Source organism: Schistocerca americana, chromosome X (genome assembly GCF_021461395.2).
Source record: "Schistocerca americana isolate TAMUIC-IGC-003095 chromosome X, iqSchAmer2.1, whole genome shotgun sequence".
NCBI lineage: Eukaryota > Metazoa > Arthropoda > Insecta > Orthoptera > Acrididae > Schistocerca > Schistocerca americana.
Genome location: NC_060130.1, coordinates 595172746 through 595187748, shown reverse-complemented (window position 1 = coordinate 595187748; position 15003 = coordinate 595172746). Strand labels below are relative to the sequence as shown.

The 15003-nt window shown below is 44.7% G+C and overlaps 1 protein-coding gene across 1 annotated transcript in view; it reads right to left on the bottom strand.

The window, feature by feature from the left end:
- LOC124555044 (UTP--glucose-1-phosphate uridylyltransferase-like) overlaps positions 1–5309 on the bottom strand; it is a 225491-nt gene extending 220182 nt beyond the window's left edge. Inside the window, exon 1 of the mRNA XM_047128816.1 lies at positions 5274–5309. Within this exon, the coding sequence (XP_046984772.1) occupies positions 5274–5294 (21 nt within the window). The 5' untranslated portion in view covers positions 5295–5309. The remainder of the gene's footprint in view (positions 1–5273) is intronic.
- Positions 5310–15003: the final 9694 nt, after the last annotated feature.

Sequence of the window (15003 nt, the reverse complement as noted above, 5' to 3'; positions counted from 1 at the left end):
GAGAGGGTGGTGCGAAATGTCACGATGAAAAGTAATGAATGGCAGATGTGTGAGTATGTTTGGTAATAATTTCGTCTCAACATTCGAAAAATGTTTGATATCTTGCTTCTTGAAGTGTAGGGTCAACATGACTTGACCAAGTTCACCAGTTCACTATCCACTGGCCACAATGTATTGGGGAGAAGACTAAGTAACCGTGAAATTTGTAACCGCTCTTGCGCATGCCCCAGCAATGACACACTGGAGAAAAAAGACTTACAGTCTTGAGAAGGACACTTCACATCACATATGATATTGCAGTGCCTGTGCATGCATGTCCGAAGAAACAGGCACTGCGGCGACTACAGCCGTTATGAAATACATGAAATGTATGAACAACCATCAGCTGAATAATGGAATGACCACAATGACAATTTTTACCAGACCGGGACTAGAATCCGAATTTCCCGGAGGAGGAGATTAGTGTTTAACGTCCCGTCGACAACGAGGCCATTAGTGACGGAGCACAAGTTCGGATTACGGAAGGATTGGAAAGGAAATCGACGGTGCCCTTTCAAAGGAACCATCCCAGCATTTGCCTGAAACGATTTAGAGAAATCACGGAAAATCTAAATCAGGATGGCCGGAGACGGGTTTGAACCGTCGTCCTCCCGAATGCGAGTCCAGTGTGCTAACCACTGCGTCACCTCGCTCGGTAGCGAATTTCCCGCTTAGCCGTGTGGTAGCCTATCGATTCTGCTATACAAGCACGACTCATGGCCAGACACTAACTTCCATATGTCGTCAACCATGTGGCTATAACCTGCGCTCGTACATTCTGTATACTTATTCCCATACAGGGGAAACATTTTAACTGATAGTCGCTTGTCCGGTGTCAACGATAATGCAGTGCCTTTGTTCAAATGGCTCTGAGCACTATGCGACTTAACTTCTGAGGTCATCAGTCGCTTAGAACTTAGAACTAATTAAACCTAACTAACCTAAGGACATCACACACATCCATGCACGAGGCAGGATTCGAACCTGCGACCGTGGCGGTCGCTCGGTTCCAGACTGTAGCGCCTAGTACCGCACGGCCACTCTGGGCTCAGTGCCTTTGTTGTTCAGACGTACGATACGAAGTTCCTTCAGACATGCATGTAGTCGCCGCAGTGCCTGTTCCTTTGGACATGCGTGCCTGTCTCAAGGAACTTTGCATCGTACTTCTGAACAACACATGCACTGCAATATAGTATTTATTCGCCGACACCGGGCAAGTGACTTTCAATTAAAATGTCTCCTCTGTACGGGAATATGCATAACGAATGTACGAGTGGAGGTTGTAGACACATGGCTGACGACATATGGAAACTTGGTTCTGACCGTGAGTCGTGCTCGGATAGTCTAATGGTAAGACGATCGCTCGCGATAAGCAGGAAATATGTGTTCGAGTACCGATCTGACACAAATTTTCAATGTCGTCTTTCCATTACACAGCTGATGGTTATTCATATTTTTGCAAATGCGAATATATTTCGTGTACTTCATACCATAGTCCATCAGTACTGACAAAGTTTTCGGCGGTTCCGCTATATCTCTTAAAGCGAACACTGCGATAGTTTCTTCAAGACCATCGCGATGTATTCCTTCTGCTCTTTTCACTGGAACTGAGTCTTCCCATGACCCCCAACATCCTCCCTGCTGAGAGGGATTTACGCCGTACTGAAGTTAAGAAATAAAAAAGACGAAAGTTCTTTCTAAATTTATTTGCTGTATGTAGCCTCGCACAGAAGTGAAACGTGGGGGAAAACAGTTTAGGAAATAGAACAATAGAAGCGTTTGAAATGTCGTTATTCAGCCGGCCGTTGTGGCCGAGCGGTTCTAGGCGCTTCAGTCCGGAACCGCGCGACCGCTACGGTCGCAGGTTCGAATCCTGCCACGGGCATGGATGTGTGTGATGTCCTTAGGTTAGTTAGGTTTAAGTAGTTCTAAGTTCTAGGGGACTTATGACCTCAGATGTTAAGTCCCATAGTGCTCAGAGCCAATGTCGTTATTCAGAATAATGCTGACGTTTGGAGGGCTAGGTCTCATAACTAAATGTAACGGTAGTGATTCGAATAAGAGAGAAAAGAAATTTGTGGCACAACTTAATGAACACTAGATTACTAACCTCTCGTAAAATTTACGATTGCAGTTGGTATTTCTTCACGGTTCCAGCCAATCTGGACACTTGAGAGTTGAGCAACACGTGCTCTTGAGTACATTTATGGCAAACATTGTTGTTAACAATGCCTGACACATTTATTGCCTGACTCCAACGGTTTGCTGACACTGATGCTCTTGTCGTAAATATTACAAGTGTTTAAAAATGGTGTGCCTGTTTTCTAATAGTCGGCATCTTTGTTTTGTGGCTTAGAACACACCTTAATGCATATTAGGTGAACTGTAAAAGATTCACAGTCAGAAGAGTGTTAGTTTATATCACACTGGTCGTCTTCAGTGCTAATCTCGTCTTTTGCTACTGAAATTAGCACAACATAGGCGGAGTTGAATTTGACTTCGACACTAACATATGGGATAAATCGCTTGAAGAAGCTGCTAAAGACACAGACAGTGCAGACTTGAATGAAGAAGAATATTTTCTTGACGAAGATAATGTTATGTGTACAGATGACAGTGCTGTAGACCCAGACTTTGAAGCAGAAAATGAGCAGTAGGAGGATGAGTTCTTGGGTGACCGCGGAAGAAATACCAATCTAGTCTTGCTTGGATTGTAATAATAGTGTCTAAAGCAGAAGGCTTTCTACACAATCTATGTGTAAAATACTCTTAGAGTTGTAATAATTGTAATAATGTGTAACTAGTGCATAAAATAAATAATGGCTCCTTTTCCAATAACATTTTGAGCTGTAAAATTGTCATTATAGGGTATGAAAAAGGGCATTTTGTATTTTTTTTTTTTTTTTTTTTTTTTTTGTAACATACAGTAAACAGGGACTATTTTGACCGATTTTCAGAGTCAAATGTGATTCTCACGACCATTTTTTAACTTCTATGATATTTATGCTAGCGAACATAGGGGCTTGTGTCAAAGAATTATATACTAATTAGTACAATACATTTTCTAAAATGCAGAGGAAGTAATGGAAAAACTTGTAGGTGGTCAACGTTAGCATGGATCTGGGGATGCACTGATCGGCCTGCACTTCACCAAAACCGTCAACTACCATTCCATTTGTGGCCGGTATTCCGGAAACACTTAAACTTCCTCATAACAGAAAATAACGTAGTACAGTACATAAATCAAACAGTATGATCCATCATAAAAATTATAAATTTAGTGAAAGGTACTAAGACTGAGTACTACACACAAAGCTCCAAATTTAGTTGAACATAATACCTTACATTTCATTCATCTTTAACCTAAATCCTCGTTTCAGAACATCTGGTGCAGTTAGAACTAAGGTTATCCATTCTTCATTTACTGAGTCAATATCTGGCACTTGTAGCCAGGCAAACTTCATTCCTTATTTCCAGAGATATTTGACATTATATGTTATACCTGAAACACTGCCTGAACCACAACAGCTTGCAATTTGAGCAATCTGTGACAGACATTTGTTTTCCTTAGTTGTAGGCACATTAACAACTAAAAATTAGCCTTCATCTCTACATCGATGGTTAATGTTCGTATACCTTAGTTCCGCAAGGTCATTGGCGTCAACACTGTTTAATAAATTGTGTATCTGTAATCGTGGGTAACAATGACCAGTGGTCATAGTAACCCCAAAACAGAGAAATCATTCACATGACCTCAGATATCGTAATATGCTGGCTGACATACATGTGAACAAAAAGCTTATCAGTGGTCCTTTTTGAGAATTTATCGAGTAACGTACATAATATAGTTGAAAACATTGATGGCTTTGTAATTAGATGATATCGGTGGATTTTGCACAATCACATTTTCATACACTTTTTCGTATACAATTATAAGTTGCAACAGTTTCGGCAGCTTTTGCGCAAGAAAAACAACACTACAAGATGCCATCGAGCGTATATTAATGGAACTTTACCACCAAACAGTATATACTAAACATCCGACTGAAAGCCAGCAGAGCCGGCCAGAGTGGCCGAGCGGTTCTAGGCGCTACAGTCTGGAACCGCGCGACCACTACGGTCGCAGGTTCGAATCCTGCCTCGGGCATGGGTGTGTGTGATGTCCTTAGGTTAGTTAGGTTTAAGTAGTTCTAAGTTCTAGGGACTGATGACCTCAGAAGTTAAGTCCCATAGTGCTCAGAGCCATTTTTTTTTTTTTTTTTGAAAGCCAGCAGAGTCCTGTAAAACTTTTAGTGTATGAGTGGTCAAAGTAGCTACTGAGCTCAAAGCATACCCGGCTTACGGTACCATCTGATATCTAATAATTGCAATTAAGTAGTGCATAACCTATAAATTACAACTTCCTTTGAATAAAATTTGGAGAAGTAAAATTTCCGATGGTTTAGTAGCAATGTAACATTTTCCCTCCTCTAATGCTCTAGGATTAAAAGTGAAGATCGGTTGATGGAATACGCTGAGTTACCATCAAGGCATCGTCAAATTAGTGATGGACGGAAGTACAGCGGGTTAAAAATGGAGAGGGAGAACAAGGTATCACTATAGTAAGTGCAAATGGATGTAAGATGCAGTAGTTACTCACAAATGAAAAGACTTGCACCGAACAGACTTCCGTGAAGAGCTGCATGATATCAGCCATTGGAGTGGACACCGTAACATCACCACAAAAAAGGCACTTTCAACTGACACAGAGGTCGGAGAACTTATTTTGTACTGACGGGGGAATTACTGCAACCAGCAGCTGAAATATGAGGAATATTCTCGGAAGCGACATTAGAAGTCGACTCTTCAAGTTTTCGCAGTGAATTATCGTAACGCACTTCTTGCCTTTCCTCCAGTGCTTTCGTACGTCACATTGTTCAGCATTTGTACAATAATCTTACCGTCGTCAGAAAAAATAGGTCGCTAACGCGACGCCTCTTCTACACATCCGACCACTCTGACGGAACCGAACGAATGTATATTCACGTTACTCGACAGGACGCTGAGCGCCCGATTCGTCGACACCGAACACAGCCGTCGTCTGCCGACAGATAGGAAGAAAGCTGGCACGTTGACCTCAGATTCTTGTCGAAGGGAAAGAGAAGGCAGGAAAGAGAGGCGGAAGCTGCTTCCGGCCTGCGGCTTGACAGAGAGGGAGCGCTGGCAAAAGCGCGCGGCGGGGGTCCGCGACTCACCCGGCTCAGCAAGTAATCCATGATAGGCCGGCGTGCTGACTGACGCCGGGAGCGCCGCTACACACCGCCGCGTCACTTATCTGTCGCAGTCACGTGCCGGCCGCGGCTGATTACGGCTCGCGCTAGTGCTGCCGCACAATTAGTCGCGACCCGCAAATGCTCGCTTACCGCTGTGTTTACGCGCAACTCCGACGGTACCTTCACGCGGCCTCGCTTCTGCACTGCTGCCCATTACAACTACAAGACTAGGAAATATAGCAAATAACGAAATTTTACTCATTGTGTGTACACGCTAAGGTCACAATAGTTATGGGATGCCTCCTAATATAATGTCGGACCCCCTTTTGCCCGGCGGAGTGCAGCAACTCGACGTGGCAAGGACTCAACAAGTCGTTGGAAATCCCCTGCAGAAATATTGAGCCGTGCAGCCTCTGTAGTTGTCCATAACTGCGAAAGTCTTGCCTGTGCAGGATTTTGTGTACGAACTGATCTCTCCATTATGTCCCACAAATGTTCGATGGGATTCATGTCGGGCGATCTTTCTTTCTTTCACTTGCGCCTTGGTCCCGCAATGGCCGCAGGGCCGGCGTGGTCACAACGGATATGGCAAAGTTAATTTAAAGGGGTGGCCGGATGCCCTTCCTGCCGCCACCCCATAGCCCCCAGAACGAAATCAGTGTACCCCAGCTGTCTGCGTCGAGTGTAAACCATGAAATAGTGCGGGAGTGTTACAAATGTCTGCGTGTCGTGTAACTGAGGCGGGATGTGGGAACCAGCCCGGTATTCACCTATCGGGATGTGGAAATCGCCTAAAAACCACATCCAGGCTGGCCGACACACCCGACCACGTCGTTAATCCGCCGCGTGGATTCGATCCGGGGCCGGCGCGCCTACCCGAGTCCAGGAAGCAGCGCATTATCGCTCTCTGCTAACCTGGCGGGTTGGATTCATGTCGGGCGATCTGGGTAGCAAAATCATTCATCCAAATTGTCCACAATGTTCTTCAAACCAATTGCGAACAATTGTGGCTCGGTGACATGGTGCATTGTAATTCATAAAAATTTTATCGATGTGTGGGAATATGTAATCCACGAATGGCTGCAAATTGTCTCCAAACCGCTGAACATAACCATTTCCAGTCCAGTCGGTTCAGCTTAACCAGAGGACGCAGTCCATTACATGTAAACGCAGCCCACATCAGTATGGAGCCACCACCAGCTTGCACAGTGTGTTGTTGACAACTTGGGTCCATGGCTTCGTAGGGTCTACGCATACTTAAACCCTACCACCAGCTCTTACCAACTGAAATCGGGACTCATCTGACTAGATCACGGTTTTCCAGTGGTCTAGGGTCCAAAAGATGTGATCACGAGCTCAGGAGAGGCGCTGTAGGCGATGTTGTGCTATTAGTGAAGGCACTAGCATCCTTCGTCTGCTGCCAAAGCCCATCAGCGCCAAGTTTCGCCGCACTGTCCTAACGGATACGTTCGTCGTACATCGCACATCGATTTCCGCAATTATTTCACGCAGTGTTGCTTATCTGTTAGCACTGACAACTGTACGCAAACGCCGCTGCTCTCGGTCGTTAAGTGAAGGCCGGCGCCACTGCCTTGTCCGTGGTGGGAGGTAATGTCTGAAAATTTATATTCTCGGCACACTCTTTACACTGTCGATTTCGGAATGCTGAATTCCCTAAAGATTTCCCAAATGGAATGTTCCATGCTTCTAGTTCCAGCTACCATTCAAATGGTTCAAATAGCTCTGAGTACTATTGGACTTAACATCTGAGGTCATCAGTCCCCTTGTACTTAGAACTACTTAAACCTAACTAACCTAAGGACATCACAGACATCCATGCCCGAGGAAGGATTCGAACCTGCGACCGTAGCGGTCGCGCGGTTCCAGACTGAAGCGCCTAGAACCGCTCGGTCACTGCGGCCGGCAGCTACCATTCCACGTTCAAAGTTGTTAATTCCCGTCTTGCGGCCATAATCAATTCGGAAACCTTTGCACATGAATCAGCTGAGTACAAATGACAGCTCGAAAGCTTCTTCTGAATAGGTTGCTCCTGTTGGTCGTTTCAGTGCTGTATATTACCCGAAGGTATTGCCTGCCGTACCGGATCTATGATCGTAAGTAGTACGGACTTCTAGGGATATTGGCTTTCTTCACGGGTTTGTTAGAGATATATTAATAGTAATAAATTCACATAGGCCTACTGCCTATCAAGCAGGGCCACGGCCCGCCTAAAGCTGTCGGCTTAACGCTTCGGCTGTCTGTGCACTCCTCACGTCCAACGCAAATTCCCAACCTGTAGCACACTACTTAAGTAGCGCCGGCTGTCAACCATCCTCATTGCTCGCAGCATTTAGCACGATTCCTGCAAGAGGTCGGACTTAGGGTGCATCCGCAATGATTACAGCTCATACGCCTTGGCTACATTTCGTAATATATCCTCAGTGTGGACGCACCCTAGGTCCGACTTCTTGCAGGAATCCTACTAATTCTGCGAGCAATGAGGATAGTGAATAGGGACTGCTACATAAGAGGTGTGCGACGGGTTGGGAATTTGCGTTGGACGTGAGGTGTGCTCGGATAGCTAAAGCATTGAGAAGACCGTTCGCATAAAGCAGGAAATCCGGTTTCGAGTACCGGTCCGACGCAAATTTTTACTTGTCGCCGTTTAATTATTTCAATGCTTTCGTGCGGCTGGTATCGGTAATTCTCTTTCATCGTGTATACAGGGCGAACATTAATAAAATCGACAAACTGCAGGGACGAATTCCTTACTGGAAATGGAGGAAAAAAGGTCTTATGAAAATGTGTCCAGAAACACGTCGTTCCCACGGTAGATAGCGCTGACGAATGACAGTTCCTCTGACGACGTGCCATGTGTACCTTGTTTGTTGCAGGCCGTGTGACTGACGTAGCGTTCTGCAAGCAGCAGAATGGTCCGGCATTCATGTCAGAAACAAGCCAAGATGGTGTTTGCTTATGGCTAAGTATATGGAAATGGTCGAGATGCAGCATGGCTGTACCAAATAAGTACGCTCACAGACGCCATCCACATCACACAATATTTCAAGACCTTTTTGGGCGTGTGTGTGATCATGGGTCCTTTGAGACGGACGAACGTGAAGGGAGGCTGTGGACTGACCCTACACCAGATTTGGAGGACTGGGTGTACGGGATATTAAGACGAACCCTAATACAAGGTCCAGACAAGTGGCCCGCCAACGTGGTGTAAGCCGAAGTCCGATAATGCGTACCGTGCATTGGCGACCTCTACTATTACTATCCCCTGCAACAAGTGCAAGGATTATCAGCAGCGGATTTCCCTCTATGGGAAAGGATTTTGTCAGTGGTTATTGCACCAGAACATCACAATTATGGGATTTCTGTCATCAGTCCCCTTTTTCCGACGAAGCAACCTTTACCAGAACTGGCATCATAAATCTGCATAATCGTCATCTGTGGACTACAGACAAACCTCGGGCAATGGTTGAGGCATCGGTTCAGCGTCAGTGTATGGACAGGGATAGGCGGCAACCAAATTTTTTGACGATTATTATTCAACAACGCCTCGACGGAGGCACGTACTGTACTTCCTACGGAATACTCTGCCTGCACTGCTTTTGAATGTGCCTTTGGCAATACAACAGGCTATGTGGCTTCTGCATAACAGAGCACCACCCCACTTCAGCATTACAGCTCGCCGACATCTCAACATCTTCACCGGACGATCGATAGAAGGCGGACGACCTGTAGCATCTGCTACGTCACAGGACTTAAACACTTTGGATTTTTACCTCTGGAGGCATCTGGAAAGCGTTGTGTATGATGAATCAGTTCCTGATGTGCAGCCCCTTCAACAGCGTCTTGTCCGCCCCCGGTAGCTGAGTGGTCAGCGCGACGGAATGTCGTACCTAACGGCCCGAATTCGATTCCCGGCTGGATCGGAGATTTTCTCCCCGCAGGGACTGGGTGTTGTGTTGTCCTTATCATCACCATTTCATCCCCATCGACATGCAAGTCGCCGAAGTGGCGTCCACTCGAAAGACTTGCACCAGGCGAACGGTCTACCCGACGGGAGGCCCTAACCACACGGCATTTCCAACAGCGTCTTCACGACGCCTGTGACGCTATATGGACGTAGGCCGGAACGTGCGAAAGAGTGCGGCAGTCCATGATGAGACGTGTGAACGCGTGCATTTGCATCCCATGGAGGCCACTTTGACCATCTGTTGTGACATGGGTGCGATGCGGTTCTGTACTGTGTTCCGGGTTGATTTGTTGTCGTTCCAGACACATGTTCATAGAACCATTTTTCCTCCATTTCCAGTCAGGAATCCGTCCCTGCAGTTTGTCGGTTTTATTCATGTTCACCGTGTATACACAGCCGCGTCTACTCTTTCGGATACTTCGAAAGGACAGACACCACACATATAACAGTAATTTTAATGGCCGGAAGAGTAATCCGCATTAAACTTCGTCGGAAAAATGATTAACCCAGTTTTTTTCGTTCGGTAGAAGCCAAATAATCGAAATGGCTCCATTTACAGGAGAAAAGTTGGTTGGTTGGTAGATATGGGGGAGGGGACCAAACAGCGAGGTCATCGATCCCATCGGATTAGGGAAGGATCGGGAAGGAAGTCGGCCGTGCCATTCAAAGGATCCATACTGCGCATTTGTCTGAAGCGATTTAGGGTAATCACGGAAAACCTAAATCAGGATGGCTGGACGCGGGTTTTGAACCGTCGTCCTCACGAATGTGAGTCCAGTGTGCTAACCACTGCGCCACCTCGCTCGGTGGGAGAAAAGTGAAACCTTGTGGTCATTTTAGTAAAGACTGTGCTTTCTAGACAAGAAATGCAGTTTTGTTTTGACAAATCGCAATTTTATTCAAATTGTTTTCTTCAGTCAATAAATCTTGTTTCTAAACTGCGATTCAAATCGGCCAAATTCGCTTCTACAGCCGTCATAAGCGACTATAAACATCATATAAATGTAATAAATGCCAATCAGAGTGTCAGGTTTGGTGAATAGGATGGTTGTTTGAACAACTCGTACTACAAATCTCTGAATTTTCCATTCCAAAGCACCTCCGAGAGCTGATGAGTTACTATGACGCAACATGATTTTTTTTCTCCATTTGTGATCCATGCCTTACGTAATTTTTGTCAGTTGGCGCAGAGTACATGTCGAGAATCGCTTTTTTATATTAGAAAATACTATCCATAACATTTCCAGTAGGTGAAATTCAGTTCACTTTTTTGGTGTAGGATCACCAGCTTTCATTCACTGCATCGACGGCAATGCCGTGGTGGACCCAGGTATCGCCCACTGCAACAACTGAGCGCACCCCATCGATTGGATTCTTTTTAAATGGTCCAGCCACTGCTGAGCAGTTCGTTGCCGCATTTCGTTTTGATCAACGCTCAACCAGTGCGCAACCATCTTACACATAGACTTCTCATAGTCAGTTCTTCATTTATATTACACCATACACTTTCTTTAATTTGTGCCTGAAGAGAGCTGTTCCACACATCTCAACTCTCCGATCGTCCAATAAGCTATTCCGCTCTCTCTCTCTCTCAATGTTTACGTCTATGGTTGCAGTATTCGAATGCCCTTCGTGAGTATTATCTTTAAGGCAAGTATGCCTTCAGTTCAATTCAACCTCCCATTTAGTAAATTGCTTAAACAATCGGACAGGTTTTCTCATAAACCGTCACCACCTTTAGACGAATTTCTGTGAACGGTACACACCCCAAAATTGGTTTCATCCTTTGGTTTTTGATGCTCTAATCGCAGCCATGACTGCAGAACAAATTACGGGAACTGATTTTTTCCTGCGTCTAAGAGAGAGGCATGAAAACGACACATACTGTCACAAACTGTCTGACTAGATACTGAAGATCCTCCAAAGCCTAACATCTGGCGATTAAAAACTCAATAAAAGATGACCTCACTGGTGGCATAAGTGTGTGGAAAAATGTGTGTGCATAAGGTGACATAAAAAGATTTTGCTGTTTGTATAAACAGATGGAATGCAGTTCCTATAATGAATTTTATATTTGCGCGATATTGAATATTTTAGTTTTGAAGAAACTTCGCACGTCACAAGCTAGATAGAATCCACGTCATACTCTTTCTAAGAAAATGGACTTGTAACCCGAAACAGAGGTAGTGTAACGTAATAAACTGGGAAACATAAGCACAAGTGTGTTTCCTAATGTAGTAGTTATTTTTATCGATCCTTGTGGAAGATACAACACCGAAAGCGATAAATGTGGCTAAAAAAGACTTTATGTCACATATTATGTAGTGAAAAAAACTCACACAGTATGAAGCTCCCCAAGTTGAAGTCAAAGCCTCTAGACGTCGTTACTGCGACTGAAAGCATGCCTGAGTATATTCTTGAGAATTCTTCCTTCTCGTTGTTTCTACGAGAGACCGCAAATGATCTACAGTAGTTCCTGGAGGACCGTGTGACGAAGAAATTGCCGACTAACTACAGTCCAGATGCTCAGTGGCCGACGTATTAGGTGAATGTGCAGACAAGGAAAATAGTGACGCCTGTCGTTCTGCGAAGAAGGCTTGCACATTCTTCGCCGCAATGTGCAGTAGTAGTGTCTGTGTGTGTGGGGGAGGGGAGGGAGGGGGACGGAGAGAGTGAGAGAGAGGGATAGGACTTAATCTCCATCAACTGGGTGAACAACCGTACACACTTGTACGCATCACAACTGTATGCCTCAACCTCAAGCAGCTACGAGTGTATCTCGATGCCTACTTGTAAAGTTGCGGTTGTTGACTGGACTGGATAGAGCAACTATAATGCTAACTCATTAGCTGCCAGCGGAGGGATGAAATCCTCCTCTCCTGTCCGAAAAGCAAGCGCTTGACTACTCTCAGCGTTGCATCCATGACGTGGAAAAAACTCTCCTCGCCATCAAGATCCTCGCCGCCAGCCCCCTTTGTCGTAACCACATTCATTATCTTCGCCTTCTGGCGCCATTGCCTGTTACCGCTGTCACAATTTTCATATCTCTGTCTTCGTGCCTCCATCGTCTCACTTCAACAACACATATACCTTTACCCAATACTCATTGTGCCTGCCGGTTCTTCCCACCTTTCCCACCTTTTACCTCTCGTCCCCCCCGGTCATAACACAGCATGTTGTTACCAATGGAGAGACGTCTAAAGACGTTAAAGTAACCTCTGGCGTGATACAGGGGAGTGTTATGGGACCATTGCTTATCACAATATATATAAATGACCTACTAGACAGTGTCGGAAGTTCCATGCGGCTTTTCGCGGATGATGCTGTAGTATACAGAGAAGTTGTAGCATTAGAAAATTGTAGCGAAATGCAGGAAGATCTGCAGCGGATAGGCACTTGGTGCAGGGAGTGGCGACTGACCCTTAACATAGACAAATGTAATGTATTGCGAATACATAGAAAGAAGGATCCTTTATTGTATGATTATATGATAGCGGAACAAACACTGGTAGCAGTTACTTCTGTAAAATATCTGGGAGTATGCGTGCGGAACGATTTGAAGCGGAATGATCATATAAAATTAATTGTTTGTTAAATTAATTGGCGGGTACCAGGTTGAGATTCATTGGGAGAGTCCTTAGAAAATGTAGTCCATCAACAAAGGAGGTGGCTTACAAAACACTCGTTCGACCTATACTTGAGTGTTGCTCATCAGTGTGGGATCCGTGCCAGATCGGGTTGACGGAGGAGATAGAGAAGATCCAAAGAAGAGCAGCGCGTTTCGTCACAGGGTTATTTGGTAACCGCGATAGCGTTACGGAGATGTTTAACAAACTCAAGTGACAGACTCTGCACGAGAGGCGCTCTGCATCGCGGTGTAGCTTGCTGTCCAGGTTTCGAGAGGGTGCGTTTCTGGATGAGGTATCGAATATATTGCTTCCCCCTACTTATACCTCCCGAGGAGATCACGAATGTAAAATTAGAGAGATTAGAGCGCGCACGGAGGCTTTCAGACAGTCGTTTTTCCCGCGAACCATACGCGACTGGAACAGGAAAGGGAGGTAATGACAGTGGCACGTAAAGTGCCCTCCGCCACACACCGTTGGGTGGCTTGCGGAGTATAAATGTAGATGTAGATAACTCCACAACCAATAAGCAAACCAGTCTTCTGTTTTTCAGCCGCTACTCCACCACCTTACATAGCAACACTGCCAGCAGTAACACAACTAGAGCTCTGTCATCTCCATCAGCTTCATCATCAGTAGCATCAGCTAGTGTATAGCCCCCAGTTGTCACTCTTCACGCGGATCTCCAACCGCTTTATCTCACTAAAAAGTCAGTTATCTCCAGAAACAATGTTCGAATATACGATCCCCACCTCTGTGTAACACAAATTATCCCATCCAACCTACTCCTATAAATGCAAATCTTAGCATCTTTTCATCGAATATGAATAAAGAATCGTCATCCGCGCTATCGATGCACCACTACATGCAAACAGTTCATTAAATCACTCGTTCACCACCGAGAATACAAACCGTTTCATAACGACTATTCTCCAAAACATGGATCTGTTTGAGTGACATCATAATCTCCAACGTTTTACACTGTAAGCTCGTTCTATACTTCACTTAATGCCCCAGTCACACACACTTAGAATCAATCGCATTTCACGTTCACCTGTCTAAACACTCTTATCTAATCCAAATCACATCCTGCTCTGCGCAGTATCTCTGTCCTCCTAAATTCACTACCTGTCATTAGCACGGAGAGATCCTATTCCATTACCCCAATCTTCGCAACACATTATTAAAAAATTCACTTCCCCAATCCATCCTCTCACGCCAGCTCCTATCCACATTCTTCCTCTTTTTTTTTCAACGCTAAATTTCATTCCATCATAGATTTTTTTTTTCATCCAGAGCTGGTAATGAAGCCACTGAAGACGGTCTTCAGTCGAACAGCAACAGGTCCAACATCGTCAGTAACATTACAGCTTCAACTCCATTACTACCGCATACATCCATCGCCATATAAATAATTCTCAGCATATCTCATGAAATTCGCAACTTTTTACCACCTTTTGTATTTTTATATGTAACTTCATGTGACTAGCACTTGCATGGCTGCACAGCAGACACTTAGCAGCAGCCAGTCACATCCATTTGGGGAAAAAAATAACAATAAACAAAAAAGAACTTTGGCATATGTTAAACAATTCTTGTTACGCGTTGTCAAGTGTAACGTCTGTTGTCAGGGAGCGGTAAATGTGACGTAATGCTGTAACACGTCAACAACTGCTACGTTCCTATTTTCGATGGACTTGATCGTGGATGTGTTACGTGACTTATTGGACATAATGCCATTACGGAAAACAAGGACGGAAAAGATGCGAATTTAGGCGTAATATCTGTAATGCCTTGTATGTTTTTAGAGTGCTTGAAATACAAATAGTTACCAGTCAGCTAAAGCACATGTATTTCAAACCAGTTGATTACAAGTGTACATTTTAGTCTTCTCCATCGGGAAGATTGTGATTAAAACAACGAACTCCTATGCGAAAACTTTTTTAATTTCTCAGTGATCGTGCACTGCCACAACATGAACTGAAACTATGAATCTCGAATTGAATTAAACATTGCGTAGTAAGAAAAGAGAAATTAATCATCAGATCATTTTAGGTATGTGACTTGAACCACGTTACCTCATATTAACGTGTACTTCAAC